The sequence below is a fragment of the Lissotriton helveticus genome, chromosome 5_1, assembly GCF_964261635.1.
Source record: "Lissotriton helveticus chromosome 5_1, aLisHel1.1, whole genome shotgun sequence".
In the NCBI taxonomy this organism is placed as follows: Eukaryota; Metazoa; Chordata; class Amphibia; order Caudata; family Salamandridae; genus Lissotriton; species Lissotriton helveticus.
The window spans coordinates 1787418224-1787437228 of record NC_136065.1 but is presented as its reverse complement, the minus strand read 5'-3'; the positions used below and the strand labels follow the sequence as shown (position 1 = coordinate 1787437228).

The window sequence follows — 19005 nt, the reverse complement described above, 5'->3', positions numbered from 1 at the left end:
GCAAAAATAAACATTCGTACTATATGAAACTGCACAAATAAATATTATTCCAGCCGACGGGTATGCTTACTCTTTTCTAACTTCGCTCACTCTCTCTTTCTCCCTCTACCTCTGTCCTTCCTGGACCACAGCCTCTGCAGAATGTTCTTTCAGATTCTCCACTGGCATTCCAGCCAATCATGAACTGAGTTCCCTCAAAAGCACACCCCAGTCGTACACAAGGTAATATCATAAGCCAGTAAACCATTACATAACTCCCAACAAAACAAATGGCCCACTGTCTGCTCCTTCCAGATGTTTCCAGGAGTGTGTGCCACGTGTGGTGACAGTAATTTATATTACCTCTTTCAACCCTTCTCAGAGCCTCATCTGGTACCGCAGGAGCACCTACGTGTGAAATAACCACATGTAGGACAACCGAACTGCCGCCCCTCACGTGAATAAACACTAGAAGCCTGAGTTTCTCAAGGAAAACCTGACCCACATATATGCACTTATCTGTAGTATTTTAATGATAAAAGATCACAGTACGAAACTCTTGCAGTGACGTCTTTACCCTAGCAACTACCTTTCAGCATGAACATCCCGACAACATTAATACAATAACAAGCAAGTGAGATATAGACACGTGGAAGTCATATTGTGACCGAAACGATGAGTGGTGTGTTGCAGATGCAGTACTCTGCCGGCTTTATCAAAAACGTACCTAGCGACATGCTGCAATTAGTAGAGTTTGTGGGGCGTCCTTAACTCAAGACCACTGGGTCACCCAACACTCAGCGTTCAGCAGCATTGACACCTTCAGAGAATCACTGATGCCCAGTGTGGCCTCACCACCTTCAGCAGTAACTAGCGGTGTGTGAACAGTAGTAACACCACCTTAAGAGTCACTCTGCACGTAGTGTACAATGGCACCAACACAAGGAGGAGCAGAACAGCAGTGCACAATAGTATTAACACCTTCACAGAGTAACTCAAAATCGTCAGTACTTTGCTATTAGGACCTTGATGGGCCAGAGCAACAGTAAACACACCTTCAGAGAAAGTAGCAGAACACCCAGCGTACAGCTGAGAACGCCCACTGTACAGCTGTACTGATGCCTTCAGAGAGCAAAGTGTGCAGTAGCATTAACACCTTCATGGAGTAATACAACACCCAGTGTACAGTAGTATTAACACCTCCATAGAGTTTATACAACACCCAATGTACAGTAGTATTAACACTTCACAGGGTAATATACCACCCAGTGTACAGTAGTATTAACACTTCACAGGGTAATATACCACCCAGTGTACATTAGTATTAATACTTCACAGGGTAATATACCTCCCAGTGTACAGTAGTATTAACACTTCACTGGGTAATATACCACCCAGTGTACAGTAGTATTAACACCTCCATAGAGTTTATACAACACCCAGTGTACAGTAGTATTAACACTTCACAGGGTAATATACCACCCAGTGTACAGTAGTATTAACACTTCACAGGTTAATATACCACCCAGTGTACAGTAGTATTAACACTTCACAGGGTAATATACCACCCAGTGTGCAGTAGTATTAACACCTCCATAGAGTTTATACAACACCCAGTGTACAGTAGTATTAACACGTCACAGTGTAATATACAACACCCAGTGTACAGTAGTATTAACACCTCCATAGAGTTTATACAACATCCAGTGTACAGTAGTATTAACACTTCCATAGAGTTTATACAACACCCAGTGTACAGTAGTATTAACACTTCACAGGGTAATATACCACCCAGTGTGCAGTAGTATTAACACCTCCATAGAGTTTATACAACACCCAGTGTACAGTAGTATTAACACGTCACAGGGTAATATACAACACCCAGTGTACAGTAGTATTAATACTTCACAGGGTACTATACCTCCCAGTGTACAGTAGTATTAACACTTCACAGGGTAATATACCTCCCAGTGTACAGTAGTATTAACACTTCACAGGGTAATATTCCACCCAGTGTACAGTAGTATCAACACCCCCATAGAGTTTATACAACACCCAGTGTATTCAGTAGTATTAACACTTCACAGGGTAATATACCACCCAGTGTACAGTAGTATTAACACCTCCATAGAGTTTATACAACACCCAGTGTACAGTAGTATTAACACCTCCATAGTGTTTATACAGCACCCAGTGTACAGTAGTATTAACACCTCCATAGAGTGTATACAACACCCAGTGTACAGTAGTATTAACAAATCACGGGGTAATATACCATCCAGTGTACAGTAGTATTAACACTTCACATGGTAATATACCACCCAGTGTGCAGTAGTATAAACACCTCCATAGAGTTTATACAACACCCAGTATACAGTAGTATTAACACTTCACAGGGTAATATACCACCCAGTGTACAGTAGTATTAACACCTCCATAGAGTTTATACAACACCCAGTGTACAGTAGTATTAACACCTCCATAGTGTTTATACCGCACCCAGTGTACAGTAGTATTAACACCTCCATAGAGTGTATACAACACCCAGTGTACAGTAGTATTAACAAATCACGGGGTAATATACCATCCAGTGTACAGTAGTATTAACACCTCCATAGAGTTTATACAACACCCAGTGTACAGTAGTATTAACACGCCACAGGGTAATATACCACTGCCACCCAGTGTACAGTAGTATTAACAAGTCACAGGGTAATATACCACCCAGTGTACAGTAGTATTAACACTTCACAGGGTAATATACGACCAGTGTACAGTAGTATTAATACTTCATAGGGAAATATACCTACCAGTGTACAGTAGTATTAACACTTCACAGGGTAATATACCACCCAGTGTACAGTAGTATTAACACCTCCATAGAGTTTATACAACACCCAGTGTACAGTAGTATTAACACTTCACAGGGTAATATGCCACCAGTGTACAGTAGTATTAACACTTCACAGGGTAATATTCCACCCAGTGTACAGTAGTTGTGCAGTAGTATTAACACCTTCCGAGAGTTTATGTACCACCCAGTGTACAGTAGTATTAACACTTTCAGAGTAAGAACATCCAGGGTACAGTATTATTAACACCTCTGTGAGTAACACAAAATAGCGTTCAGCACTATTAACTCCTTCAGCGTAGTATTAACACCTTCCGAGATTTTATACAATACCCTCTGTTCAGTAGTATTAACAACTTCATATAATTTATATAACAACCGCTGTACAGTAGTGTTAACGCCTTCACAGAGTTTATACAATACGCTGTGTACAGTAGTATTAACATCTTTTCAGAGCAAACAGCATGGAGTATTACTTTATTAACACCTTCAAATAGTAAATAGCATCCAGTGCTCAGTAGTATTAACACCTGCATACAAACACCTGACACCCGGTGCACAGTAGTAATACTACCTTGAGTATCACCCAGTACTCACGGTACAGTAATAACACTTTCATAGAATCATTCAGCATGCAGTGTGCACTTTCACAGAGTACCACACATTCACTGAGTAACACACTGCCTAGTGTAAGTAGTACCAGCTCCTTCAGAGGCTCAGCCAATACCAAGAGCTGCTGTACTGCCTTCAGGGCACAATGTGTATAACTGTACTTCCTTTTCCACCCTGCAGGTGAAGATTGTGAGACCTTCTGGGACAAGGACCCGGTCACGAACAGCTGCTACCAGTTTAACTATCAGGCCGCCCTATCCTGGAGCGAGGCCTGGAAGAGCTGCGAGCAACAGGGCGCCAACCTGCTGAGCATCAATGAGGTGCACGAACAGACCTACATCAACGGTAAGGAAACGAAACCTCTGCAACGGACTTCTGGTGTCAGGATTTGTGCTCAATTTCAAGGTCACTTTTCAGAGTGAGTTATATGGCATCTTGATTGGACTAAATAAAATTTAGGTAGGGTAGTGTATGCTCCGTACCCTGCTTTCCACCCCCAACAAAAACTTTTTTTTTTTCCATACATGACAATGGACCCGATTGAGGTGGAAGATTATGATTTTGGAAGCCAAAAAGTTCTCTGCCTCAATAGAAGCCAATAGGGAAAATCTACTCCCCCCGATCCCCCCCCCCCCAAAAAAAAAAATCTCCCACTTTCAAAACGTTGACATGCATGTTTTTAGGGCTTCATAGAACACATTGACCTCCCACATGGAAACTTCGAATATCTTAACACATTGATTTATCTTGCTAGCAGCGCCCAAAACACAAGAATAGTACTGCATCGTGTAAGGGAGATGCTTCTGTAGCCAGAGTCAAACTGGGAAAAAAAGTAGATCTGGGCATAAAACTAAAAGTGCCCCCTGTCAGTGAATAATATATGCTAAAATAAGTGGTGCACATTTCCATATCGGCCCAGTTTTGAACATGCAAAGACACGCTGTATGGGTATTTTGCAATGTATGGGAGATTGCATGGTTTTGTGTTTGCTTCAGGAAATTCTTATGGTGATATGAGGGAAATTACAGTAAAAAAACAGCTGACCTGGCCATAAAACAGTCCCACAAACTGAGAAAAAAATGGCCCACACAGTGATCTGTCAGACCAGCCCATCGAGCACTGCCTGATGGCCCCATACTCCAGTCCAACCCTGTTCTCAGCATAGGCTCTCAGGACATTGCAGCCTACCAGACATTATTAGTGCCTGCACTCCTGCTGCAGGCCATTGTCTTAAGTCAGGCTTCTCAAACGAGTAGCTCGTGAGATACTGGTAGCTCTTCAGCTTCCAGCAAGGAGCTCTGCAGTGTGCAGCAAAGCATACTAAATTAGAAGCTTTTGTTTGGTTAAATTAAAATGAGAATCCCAAAATTGAAAGGTGTCTTCGCGATGAAAATGTGTCCGTTTTCAGAACTCATAAGCTGACGTTTAGAAAAAATGGATTTCCAAAATATATGTAAAGACTATATTTGAGTGAAAAATCATGTAATATGACCCTGGTGCCTGGCACATTGCAGTTATGGCTGCTGGGTAATACCCATGTAGGGGGCCCAGGGGCGACTCCTCCACGTGGGCGTCGGAGCGTCGCCCCACTGCTTTCTCACAGTGCGAGAAGCACAAACGTAAAATGGTATGAATACCATTTTACGTTTCTGCAGCTCACTGGGAGAAAGCAGAAGAAGGGTATGCCTGGTTGGGAGCGGGTGGGTTGGCGGGTCGGGGAGGAGTTGCTAGCCCAATGTTATGGGCACTGACTTTTTGGTTGCATAGCACTCTCTGTTTTCTGAAGAAAACAGCCTCCCCATCGATGCCTGTAAAGAAGGCGTCCTAGCCAATCACAACGCTGCTGTTGCAGCATTGTGATTTGTTTAGGGGAAGAGAGGGAGGCTGCCTGTTACTGCTTCCTGTGAGCAGAGAGTAGGAGATGTGACGCGGGAGTCCGGGACCAGAGGCAATGGTAAGTTGTTTTTTTTATTAGTAAATTAACCCCCCACCCCTCCTCACGCGACCTGACGCCCCCCTACCCGTGATTCATGCCGACCGCGACTGGTAGAGGCATTCCAAACTGAAAAAAACTTTTTACACTAGTGCTGGCAGCTCTGCATGATGCACCGAGGTAATCACTGTTGGTAATCATGTATGGGGTAGCCACTAACATAATCTCGTACATGCCAACCCTCCCAATTCAGGTGGGAGACTACCGATTTCAAGGTTAGTCTCCCGCCTCCTGCAAAGAAAAAAACGATTCCTCTGCATGTTTCAGCGGACAGGGACTGGTTTTGTGTAACTGCACTGCCAGTAACCTGCTCCTGCAGGGCAGTGCACAACATTTCCATCACACTCTCTCTACCTGCAATAGCGCTTTCTATGTGCTTTTGACAAGGAAGAGAAAAGAAAACGTACATTTGCGTTTCTAATATCCGATTCGGGAGCAGCAGACTTGCTCATACATGACAGTAACCCGATTCAGGCTTCAATGGAAGCAGCCCTGCCAAGTACCACGCATCAGGCGTGATACTAACGCATTTCAGTTTGGTGCTCTGCACCACTGCACTGAAATACAAAAGTCACGCTTAATAGAGCCTCCTCAGCTGTAAAGCTGGAGCTTTATGTTATTTTATGTTATGTTATGTTAATTGTTTATTTATTCAGCGCACGTACGCCCGTGGGCTTCATGGCGCTATTGAACAGTGGGTTTGAAGACAGAACACAGCAAGGCATTTTCGGCAGTCATCTATTAAGAGTATGCCTGTTTAAAAAGCCAGGTCTTGAAAGCATGTCTAAAAGAAAGAAGGTTTTCAGTTTGTCGCAGGGATTGTGGCAAGGAGTTCCAGAGGGAGGCTGCAAGGTAGTAAAAGCTGCTGCCACCCTGACGTTTTTTCTTATACTGGGGTACCAAAAGTAAATCTTTATGGGCTGAGCGAAGGCTGCGTGAAGGGTAATATTTGCATATCAGCTGCCTTATAAATTTCGGGCCCTTATTTTGCAAAGCTTTAAAAATAATACATCCGGCCTTGAATGCGGCTCTCTGCGCCACAGGCAGCCAGTGTAGTTCTTCTAAGCCTGGCCTGATGGACTGCCACTTAGGTTGCTTGTAGATAAGCCTGGCTGCCTGATTCTGCAGATACTGCAGTCTTTTAAGCTGACCAACTGGAAGACCCAGATAAAGACTGTTCGAAAAATCAGGGCGGGATAAAACCAAGGCGATGACTGCCTGAATCAGAGCCAAGTGGGTTAAAAAATGGGCGATTTTCCTTATCTTTCTCAACTGGAAGAATCCAGAAGAGACTACCATTCCTATCTGGCTTTTCAATGAGACATCCTCGCTGATGGTTACCCCCAGACTCTTGACGGAGTGAGATTTACCGGGGGGATTTCCCAAGTCTAAGGGCCAAAAATGAGGGCCCCAGCTGATTTCGCTTTTCCCGGGCAAGACAAGTTCTGTCTTGCCCGGGTTGAGCTTAAGATGGTTCAAAGTCATCCAGCTTTGGATGTGGGTCATAGTGGCTTGGAATTCTACAACTGCATCAGGAGAGCTCAGGGAAAAAATAAGTTGTAAATCATCTGCGTAGTTGTATATCGTGACATTGTGATTTTTCAAAGAATACAACAAAGGGCGCAGATACAGATTAAATAATAAAGGGGACAGGGAAGAGCCCTGAGGAACTCCACAAGAGGTACTGATTTTGGGGGCTGTGAACATACCTAACCTCACAGATTGAGTGCGTTCAGATATAAAGGACTGCAGCCAGCTCAAGGCAGGGCCCCTGAGGCCGGCCTGTTCGACACGGTCGACCAAGATGGAATAGTCAACTGTGTCGAACGCCGCCGACAAATCAAGGAGCACTAGAGCCTGATGCCAGTTGTTATCAGCATTGGTTCTTAAAGTATTCTGGACTGCAAGTATAACTGTCTCTGTCGAGTGGCAGGGACGAAACCCTGCTTGATTGAATTCTAGATATTCAGTAGATTCAATAAAATTGGAGAGACAGTTGGTGACATGGGCCTCCAAAATTTTCGCTAGGTAGGGTAGAAGGGAAATAGGCCTATAGTTTGTTAGGTCCAGTGGATCAATGCCCGTTTTTTTAACCAACGGGATCAGTAGTGCATGTTTGAAACTACTAGGGACCTGAGAAGTCACTGAGTGCGGTGCCGGAGCAGCTCCTCCGACCTCGCTGCTCGAACCGCAGTCTAGTGCAGGTGACCTGCAGTGCTAGACACCATGACAAGGTACAGCCTGCCAGCAGCTGCTCTCCGCCGCCCCGGCCGGTAATAAATCGTCAATAAATTGTAATGCAGAAATATGAGATCCTGCCCGCACTCGATTCCAGGCCCACCAGTGCTGGCTGAGAATGGCTCAGTATGAGGCAGGCCATTGTTACTACAGTCAGTAAGTGAAGTTTGTGCAGCAAATATAGGTTGCATCAGTGTATCTGCACATTTGACCGTGAGGAACTCAACGTCATCGGTGACCTCAGCTCACTGGGCCGCGGCTGATGTGAGGAGGAGTCTGCATCCTGCATGACAAGTGCCTGAGAGAGTGAGCGAGGTAACGTTTTTATCCTAATTAAACTAAGTATACATTGTTTTTGCCACAAATTATGTGTTAATTGCTTAAAGGACTAGTAAGGCTGTGCAATTTACTCTTTTATTTGTGTCTTTTTTTTAAATAAATTACAGCCTGCGGCCAGGCTGTGACCCGTAGGCTGTGAGTGTGCCTCTCCTACCCTTCCATTTCTAGTGCTTTGCAAAAGTTCTAAGATCTTCTTAGTGTATCTTGTTACTCAATTGGGTGTAATTTCTGATATTTGTGTTTCCCTGGTCTTCATGGCTTAATTTTGCTTGTGACAAAGTATCACTCATAGTCGTTGTAGTGTCACTCATAAGAACACTAAAATTATGAAAATGTCACACATAGCGATTTGAAACCTTGGCAGCTATGCAGAAGTTCATAGGAAGAAAATACATTCTCCCGAATGTTGGCATGTATGTAATCTTGTCTGGCCTGGTCATTATTACAACACTAATGACATTAGACATCAAGACTCCGAGCTGCTCTCCCCCAACCTCTAAGGATTCTTCAAAGAGAGCAGCGGATTTTGCTGTTTTCTTCGATGGAAAAGTGAAAGCACTTGTGGATCAGGTTGCTCATCCTACACCTCCAGAGGAGCGCAAATCCTTAGCCATCTGGCAGAGCTTTGACCCCATATCTGAAGATGCCCTTCTCAAGTGCATACGGGAAACAAAGCCCTCCAACCATTCTCTTGACCCTATCCCCAGTGCCATTGCGGAGTAGTGCCAGCAAGGGTTTAGCTAGCAGTGAGAAATTCGGTATCCATTGTCTACAGTACGATGTAATACCCAAAAAAGCTCGAACTTCTCTCTGTATCCTTGGGGTACTTAGTTCTGCAATTGCCTGTATTCTTTCTGGTGTCAGTCTCCTTCTCTCCTTCGACAAGACGTGACCTAAGTAGGTTACTTTTTGTCGGCAAAATTGTAGTTTGGAATGGGAGACTTTGTGCTTCATGTCACATAAGTGATGCAATAATGATAACGTAGCTTTCTTGCAAATGTCTTCAGTGTCCGCAGCGATCAGCAGATCGTCTACGTACTGAATCAGAGTTGAACCACTTTGTAGAACAATCGTGTCTAGTTCTGTTTTCAGGGCCTGACTGAATATGGATGGACTTTCGCAGTAGCCTTGAGGAGCGCACTTGAAGCGGAAGCTTCGTCCTCCTAAATTAAATCCGAAAATATCTCTACTCTCCTCGGCAATCGGGATACTGAAGAAAGCGTTCTTCAGGTCAATCACCGAGAACCAATTTGCTGAAGCTGGAACCATTGTCAATAAAGCAGTAATGTCGGGGACGACTGGAAACTGTGGGATAACTATCTTGTTTACTTCTCTGAGGTCGATCACGAACCTATACAAAGGGGGTTGTGAAGGATCAGTACGTTTTAAGACGGGCAAAACCGGACTGTTGCAGACATTTCCTGTCGTTTCTTCGATGACGTCTTTATCAATCAAATCATGAACAATTTTCAACAATGCTTTTTCGCATTCGCTAGATATTTTGTATTGGGGAATACGTGGCAACTTAATGTCGGCTTTCAACGTTATGACATATGGTGTTATCTCCAAACGACCTACATCATTAGAACCATTAGCCCAGAGTATATCAGGAAGTGACAATAATTCAGTTGGAATATTTTCCTTTGATAAATACATCGAAGAAATGACCTTCTTGCCTAAAGTAAGTTGTACTCCCGAGGGAGAACAGTACAAGGTCGCATATAACCTTTTTAGTAAGTCCAAACCTAGCAAATTTTCACCACAACCTGTTGTCAAAATGAGGGGTGCTTCTAATTCGCATGGGCCAACAGAAAGAGACATAGGACTAGAGATCGGGTTTCTAACAGGGGCGCCAGAGAAACCTACTGAGACATTCATTTCGCCAGACAAAGGTGCGCCAGGAAGTTTCGAGTGCATGATAGAACTTTTTGTGGCACCAGTATCCAGCAGAAATGGCTCTGACACTCCTGAGGCTATTACCTCGACATAAGGTCCATTCTGATCTACCGGAACTGAGACAACTCCCTCTCTTTGTCCATGGCTGTCACAGCAATCGTTACCCTCATTTTCGTGTTCAGCGTAATAGTCGTCAGCATAGTACTGAGCTGATTTAGACGATGAATTATTCTGTTGGTCAAAGCTATTCATGGACTTCTGAGGCGGAAAAGAAGTTGTATTCTGAGTGAAATTTCCACGGCCTCTACCTCTAGGGGCATGTTGAACACCTCTCCCCCTTACACCTTGACCACCGTTTAAACATCGTGCAAGAGCCGGACAATTATCCTTAAAATGACCCTCTTCTTTTTCGCAATACGCACATTGATTCGGGCCATATGTAGGACGCTGGTGGGAAAACTCGTTACCTTGCGCGTTCCTCGAATACTGCTGTCGCAGTTGATAGTTGGGCTGACTAGCCGTGCGAGGCGGATAGGCCTGCTGGAGGAGAACCTTAGTTTTCAAATCTTTCGTCTTTTTATCTGCCTTGTCTAGCTCGTCTTTACGCCTATTCTCATAGTACTGGGCTGTAGCTAAAATCTGTGCTGACGTAGAGACAGCCCAAGCACTCTCAGAGTCTTTTAGTTTATTACATAGTTCAGGGAGCAAATTATGTACGAACTTGTCCACAAACAATCTTTGGCCACCCTCGGTAGCCATATCTTGGCCACTGTGGTCGGTGAATGTTTCCTCAAATCTCGTGAAAAAGTCAGACACATTCTCATCTTTCTTTTGTTTACATGCTGATAGCTTGTCCCAATTTACGCGTACTTCAGGCATTATTGTCTTCATGTACGCTATAATTCTACCGGGAAGTTCAGCTATTAACGGCTCAGGTTTAAAACCACCGACTTGTCTAGCATCTGTAGTCGCAATGTTCGCCCATGAGTCACCTAGTTCCTGATCGTGATCCGTATGACGTATCTTGCTCCATAAAGGATGTGGAACAACGTTCCCAAATAACATGTCTACATCTGCTAAATTCATTATACATGAGCTTGCAGTTTGCGATAACTCCTTATAATACCCAGTTGGGTTCTTACGAGGGTCAGGTAGTGACTGTTTGAGTGCTAATACTTCCGATCTTTTCCATGGGACATGTACCCATACACGCTGGAAATGGGGCAGAATTGGTGGATTAGCATTCGCATCACCTTCCCTCCAAACAGGAGGAACCTCTCTCATGGGGTACTGTTTCGCTCTTTTCCTACTAGACGTACCACATTCAGACGATGACCCAGAGTTACCACCTGTGCTTCGATATGATAATAATACCTCAACTGCTTTGTCGACATCGGGACCTACAATCATGCCTTCCCCGAATTTAAATCGTATACTACACAACTTTCTACAGTTGCTCTCTTGACCATTATCTTCCAAATCCTCACACAGAAAAACACACATCTGTTCAAAAACATATCTTTGCGTCGGTTCATCCCATTGACGGAAAACGTTCATGACGGACTCTACATCATATCTGGCTGTATCCAGAGCCCAATTCCGTGCTAACTTATTCAGGCATTCCCTCTCTCGATAATCAGGCATTTGGCTTCGTAACTGTCTTAGTCCCGTATTAGGGGTCGTTTTAGGCGACCGAAAAAGTGGTGAAGGAATGTTAGTAATAATGCTGGCCGTTTTATGCCAGACGGAAGGTGAAAGTGGAGGAATAACTGGTGTCAGAACAGAGTCACGCAAAGCAGAAACAGAAGCGTTCGCAGAACTAGTATCGGAAGAAATAGAAGGTGCGCTAGGCGAAGTTGTAGAAGGAACAGTAGGAGAAATAGATGTGACTGGTGAGCCTTGAGGAGGCTGCACTAGAGAAATAGAAGCCAGCTAAAGAGTAGCTGGTGAGTGCTGTAGAGGAGCTGGTATAACAGCTACCAGAGGTGCAACTAAAGGTTGCGGAGGTGCTGTGGCATTTTGCGCATAGGGTGGTGGCGAACTCAGCAAATGCGCCATTAATGGATCTTTCTCACGCTCTTTTACTGTCTCTTGCTGAAGAGATGGTAAAACAGGATAGCATTTATCTATTGCCATTTTACGTTGCCTGTGCAACTGCTCACTTATTCGAGCCTCTTCGTTGTCTTTAAATTTTATTGCGGCTTGTATTACCGAAATACCCCTTTCCCTCTTATTCTTCTTTTCTAGTTTAATTGCCTTTTGTTTGGCCTCTTTACGCCATAAGCGGAAAGAGTCAAACATCGCCGGTCGGGCTTTCTTTTTGAACAGTTTGATCTCTAGGTTATCTAGAATTTCTGAGTCGAAACTACCACATTGGGGCCATTTTAAAACACCATCTTTACGGGTGTATTTTATCCACACTTCATTATATGTGATAGGACCTACGCCATGTTTCACATAGAGCTCATACGTTGGAGTTCCAATTGGAGGAACCGGACACGAATCCTCTAATCGGGAGTCCCTATTATAACCAAGACAAAACAAGTTTCCAAGTCTGCTAAAACCAGGCATCTTCGCTCACTAGTCTAGCTTCAAACTTCAAAGGTTTATCTATTATGATATTTCTCGTGAAAACACGAGTCCTTTGGCTTTGGGGCTTGCAAGTGCCAAATCGAGTCGTATCTCCAGGATACCAAAAACTAAGGACAAACTAAGGACTGGGAGACGCTCCACTTATACTTAACTGAAGTATTTGAAGATCGGTGACGTCGCTAGAAGACTCGTCTATCGTTTCGCTCTACCAAGGATCACTGGGTCCAAAACAGGGCGATAGTCAGGGCAGCAGTCCTTCGTAGCCGTCGGGACGCGGGGAACCTCGCAGCAAAGACCTTCGGAACCACGTCGACATACAGGGGTCGCTGAAGTGGCTGGCCGTCCTCCGGAATTTTCACACGAAGCTCCTCACGAACATCTGGCTTGGACCGTCGCCGCTTGATATCGCCCCGAGTTGGGCGCCAATTGAGGTACCGGGTTTTTAGGAAACCGGTGGTGCCAGGGGACAACACCCGAAGACCTCTGAGTTCTCCCTTGTTCCGGACCACAGAAACAAGAGTCTTCTAGTCGCCGTCAGAGATCAAGTTTTTATTGCTAGCTACCAAGTAACACGTGTCCTAGAAGCACGACAAACACGGGTCATGTATTCTCAGGAGACTGTACGTGTTCGTTTTTACAGAACCAGTCTTCTCCTTTTATACAGAAAAAATGGCTTCAAGCAAGAATTCTTGAGTTTATGATATGGCTGTAAACATATTTCTGTAATAATACAAAGTGCGGCGTCACGAAAGCAAACCCACATTTTAGATGTCCAGTTCGTGACAGATTACCCAGCAAGATCCGGGACTCCCATCAGATATCGATGAAACACCAATAAAGGCAGGTACCACCCAGTCACAAAACTGGCCATAAAGAAGAAGTATGGACAGGTGCATGTTTGTAGAAAGCATGTTCTGTATGGGGTGAATGGTTTTGTGGAATGTTATGTGTCGATAGTATCGTATTCGGCCACTGGGCGGGGAGCCGCCCAAACAGGTTTGGCTTAAGGCAATGGAGTCAGTTTGGACATGTCAGGGGGAAGTCAGGGAAGGTGGACGTGTCCTTTTGGATCAAGCTCGACCTTTAATTGACTTAACATGAGGGCAAGAAGTAAGATGGATGCCGTTCACAAAATGGAGTCTAAGGGATTGGGACGGGAACTACGATTTAGGGGTGTTGGCAACCCTCGATTGTCACGCAAATACATAGGAATGATGTCCTAATCATTATCGGTTCACGGACACTAAATTCGTCATGGTACGTTGATATTTTGTGACACGGGTATTGGACCTCGATATTGGGATAACAATAGGGTCCAGATTTTCAGAACCACACTATCCCCAGTGCCATTGCCTTTGACTTCTATACCCATTCCCTTTCCTATTGGACTACCCTGATCAACCTCTCCCTCTGGCAAGGCTCCCTTCCTGTCTCCTTCAAAACAGGGCAGGTCACCCCTCTGCTTAAAAAGCCCACTGCTGATGCGAATGACCTCAACAACTTCCGCCCCATCACTAACCTTCCCTTTCTTGCGAAGATCACAGAAAGATGTGTAGCAAAACAACTCTCTCGTCATATCAAGGACAATGATCTTCTTGACAATTGTCAGTCCGGCTTCATCCAAAACTGCAGCACTGAAACAGCCCTTCTGCAAGTGGTTGATGATGCGCTGAGGATACTCGACTCAGGGGGGTCCTGTCTGCTAATTCTCCTTGACCTTTCCGCAGCCTTCGACACTGTTAATCACAACACCCTCCTCAATATTCTTCAACAGAGAATGGGCATGGAGGTCACTGTGCTTAAGTGGTTTGCATCCTTCCTCTCTGACAGATCTCAAATGATCAAAATAGCGAACAGTCTCTCTTCTCCTGTGGCGGTGGGTCAAGGTGTTCCCCAAGGCTCGATACTAGCACCAACATTGTTCAATCTCTACTTAGAACCACTGGGAAACCTCCTAAGCAAATCTGGGATCCACTATCATCTCTATGCAGACGACACTCAACTCTACCTCAAGGTTGCCTCCACTCATGATCTCTCCATCCTAAGATCTACTCTTGACTCCATTCAAAACTGGATGTCAACTCATCAATTGATTCTGAATCCCTCCAAAACTGAATTCCTCCTCTTCTCCTCCTCACTCTCTCCTCCCCCGGTTCAATCATGGATGGATCAGATGAATCTACTAAACAATAAACCCATCATTGTCGACAGTGCAAAATCCCTTGGTGTCATTCTAGACAAAAAACTCAATCTAACTCCCCACATCAATTCTATTGCAAAATCTGCTCGCTACCAACTGCGCCTTCTTTTGGGAATCCGTCGCTTCTTCCCGGAGCAGGACCTTATAACCCTGGTGCAATCGCTGGTCCTCTCTAGACTAGACTACTGCAATTCTCTACTTACTGGCCTCCCCAAATCTCACCTGTCCCCACTTAAGTCTGTCTTCCATTCAGCAGCTCGTTTCATTTATGGGGCCAAAAGAAGCGATCACATCACACCGATGTTATCCACCCTCCGCTGGCTTCCCTTCGAGGCTAGAGCTATCTACAAGACTGCCTGCATTACCCACAAAGCCTTGCACTCCTCATCTCCCAGCTACCTAGCGAATAAACTGAAACTCTCTGGTGGCTCTAGACGTTCACGCAATGCGGAGAATCTACTGCTTGAACCTCCCACTTTCAAGAAGGAAAGAACAATGGCCCAATCCTTTTCAGGCATCGCAGTGAGAATCTGGAACTCCTTTCCACCTCAGCTCCGGACCACCGCCTCCTCCCAGGCCTTCAAAAGGGACCTCAAAGTTCTCCTCCTCCAGAGACACCTCCAAAAGTAGCTCACGTCCTCTTGCTATTTGTGAGGAAGACTTCCCACTACTGATAATTTCTACTTTCCATGACCATGGAAGTGCCTTCCCAGTGTATGCCTGTGATTGGAGGGTCTGCCTTTTTGCAGTATTTTACGTGGACTGGTGTTCGGTGCCCTTTTGTAACATGCACACACCACTCTGCCCTTGCAACACACGGCTGCTACCTCTCACATGTCTTTACCTTTGATACTTGCAAGTGCCACCTTGCTCACGTAACGCTTGTTCCTGAGCCTGAGTGTCTAGCACTTATTGCAGGACTATACCTCTAATTATACTCTTTTTTCTCTTATAACTGCACACTTGTCACTTTCATTTCCTCTTGTGCACTTTTGACTACCTCATGTATTTTGGTTGCTCACAATTTTTACTCAAGTATTTTGTTTGCTCACGATTGTCACTATTACCTTTACTACCTCATGTATTTTGGTTGCTCACAATTTTTACTCAAGTATTTTGTTTGCTCACGATTGTCACTATTACCTTTACTACCTCATGTATTTTGGTTGCTCACAGTGTTTACTACCTCATGTATTTTGTTTGCTCACAATTGTCACTATTACCTTATGTAAGTAACGTATGTTTTTGCAATCTGTTCTTTTGTAATGTTTCTCATTATGTTTCATTTCTGTTCCTAATGTGAAGCGCTCTGACGCCTTCGGGTAAAGTCCGCGCTATATAAAAATGCATAAATAAATAAAAAATAAATAAATAATAAAATATTAGTGGCTCGGGATCATTTTCATTGAACATAAGTAGCTCTAGTTGCAGAAAAGGTTTGTGGTCTAAGTTTATTGATGCGGTAAAAAAAATAGTAAGACGCGCATCCGAGACTATTAAGTATATTTGTTCGGCTCCTTATAACATGCTTTCTTTTAAATCTAAGCAAGAAAAGTTCGCTTTGTGAGTGGTGGATTGCATGCCAAGAGCTGCGGCGCGGGCCTATTTCCTGCGGGAGGGCGTGCGGGAGGGAATGAGTGCACGCGCTGCAAGAACTCTTTTGTTCTGCGCGGTTCGCGGCGCGCGGCACAGGAGGCAGTTAGGCAGGAAGAGGCTACGGCGCGCGGTCACCGCGACAGGAGCCTCGGTGCCGAGACTCGGCCCCGGGCCTGCGTGGGCTGCTGACGGGGCTCGTGCGCAGGAGGGGTAGCGGAGGGCTCAGTTGTCTGAAGCTGAAAGGTCAGGAACTCGGCTGTGGTCTGAACTCCCAGGAATGCCGCGCTGGCTCCCTCCCGGCGTTTGCAGGAAAGAAATGAGAAACAGCTGTGCTGGTCTGCCTGCTCGGAGGAGGCCGGCCATCGCTGCTCGCTGCGCTTGAAGCCGCTGGTCTTTGTATGCCCAGATGTGACGCGAGACTGCAGCGTATTTCAAAGCTTGGTAGTGTAAGGGAGAAGTCAGTGCCATGCCAGGCTGTGCCTGCCATACAGATTACCAGCATTTCAGGAGTATGAGCCCCTTGTGGATTCCTCCCGCCCCATTCCAGGAAGAGACATGTCTATAAGTGTGTTCAAACTACGTGGAAATGGCATACCCCGAGGGCGGGTTTAATGTCTTTCATTTTGCTGGTCAAATTACGTTAGGCTGGCGTCTTTAGGATTAGGGGGCAAATTAGAATAGCTAGGTAGGTGGACATATTGCTGTAATATTTGGTTTGGAACTTAAATTCCGTATTCTACTTTCTGCAGATACTATGTGTTATTTTGAACATGTCACATCCTCGCCTCGAGGTCCTCAATTTAACTTGCACTATTTAGTTCGCAGTGAGTCCTTCTGAGGCTCCGGGTCTCTTGTAGTCAAAGAAGTGCAGTTCTTTAGGTTCCAGCTTCTAAGCGCGTCAGTCTGGCTGGATGGCGTGTTCGGGGCATAAAAGAGAGCGAGTGACTTACTGGTCTGAAGTCTAGGGACACCACCAGTCCCTATACATGTATATTGGCACGGTTGTTGATAGAAAAGAACGATGGATCTTCGCTGTCACTGTACACTTTCTCTTTCCTTGCTTCCAGCCCCCAATTCCAGCTAGTACTGGAACGTGTTTTTTAATGGACCTTATTAAGTGCTTGCCTTTGGCAAGTTTATCATGACAGGGCAAAAGCAGAATATTTTTATACTACTATGTATAAAAAGTATTTTTTGCATTCAGTGATAAACTAAACAGTTCTTATTTTCAGACACAAGTTAGGGAGGCAAACTAGTGTCGCCTTCTGATAATTTTCAATATACACTCAATATAGTCAACTTCACTACTTGTTGAAATGATCAATCCCTATGAACAGCTAAAACTTTTTTTTAAATCAGAATTCGACTTTTTCAAAAACGTTGTAGCTCAAAGTAAACTGTATTCACAGTGAAAGGATGGCCCACATGGCCAGTCCAATTGCATATCACTGCATTAGGCATGTAAAGAGGACTGGAGGATGCAGTGTTATAGTATACAGGAATTAAATATGGACAAAAAGTCACTGAGTGCCCGAAGATACCAGAGATTGTGGATGTAGCGAAGGTTGCCAGATAAGCCCCCATGTTACTACGATGCTTTGGACTGGGAGGGGTATGGACCGGTTCGGTAATATAGACTGGCATCCTATTAAGTGTCAAAAAATTCTGTTGTCCTCTAGTACCCAGTGACCTTTTTGTCCTAAACATATCCCTTTGTGGTGGGTATACCATAATGCCATATCCACCAGGCTTCTCTACATTTAAGAACAGTATACTTTACCATTGAATTCAGAAATAACTTCTATAGCACAAAAGAAAGAGTGTGTAACCCGCAACAGCCCTTTTTGCCCTATGCTATGACAATTCCATGAATTCCCCTTTGCTAGGGAAACATTAGCTGTACTTCTGTACTTTTTAAGCATTGGCTGTTTTCGGGTCATAGCAAACATAAAAAAAGACAATTGTGAATGTAGGTACTTTGTATTTACTCCAGGAGTGTTGATTCAAGTTCGTCAGGGCAACCCCACTCACCTTCCTGCCTTCTGTGAAGTCCAATGGTCGGCTTTGCTTAGTGGACCAGCAGGCTGTAGACTTTCATAACCTTCTTCAGCAGGCTCATAGTGTAGTTCCTATATTCCCAATAGGCTCTGCGCATTGGAATAATATATCCTATAGATTTGACGTAGGACTTTTTCTCTCCTGTAATGCACCGATTGACACCTCTTATATGCTGGTTGCTCACTTGTGTCACTTTTGCCCGCTAGTGCCATTTTTGATCCATGTAACCTGTTGTGTTTGCATTTGCATCTTGCTCCTGCATATCATTTTTGTTCACCCTCCCGCACTACCTATACCGCCATACCAACATGGATCCCATTGGCAAGCACACATATAAAATCAACTACCCACCCGTGCTCACCAAAAAAGCCGCTAAACGCTTTAAACACGACTTCCTTAGGTCCCACCCAGAAACCCCCTTTGCTGACACCTACTTCTCATCGGTCAATGGACCCTTGAACACCGATATCATCTTCCACACCACACGCAGAGTTCAATGGAAAAAAGCGTTCCTCACCCTACTCACCGTCTCCACCACCAGGAAATCCGCCCATGGCCTAACACTCTCAATCACACCATCCCAACTCTTCCCAGGCAGAACCACCATCACTATTTACAATAACGGGATTGTCCTAATTCAATCGACAGACA

The 19005-nt window shown here is 44.7% G+C and overlaps 1 protein-coding gene across 1 annotated transcript in view; it reads left to right on the top strand.

Moving 5' to 3' along the window:
• MRC2 (mannose receptor C-type 2) overlaps positions 1-19005 on the top strand; it is a 545797-nt gene that overhangs the window by 183524 nt on the left and 343268 nt on the right. Inside the window, 1 exon segment of the mRNA XM_078645096.1 lies at positions 3623-3787. Coding sequence (XP_078501222.1) covers positions 3623-3787 — 165 coding nt within the window.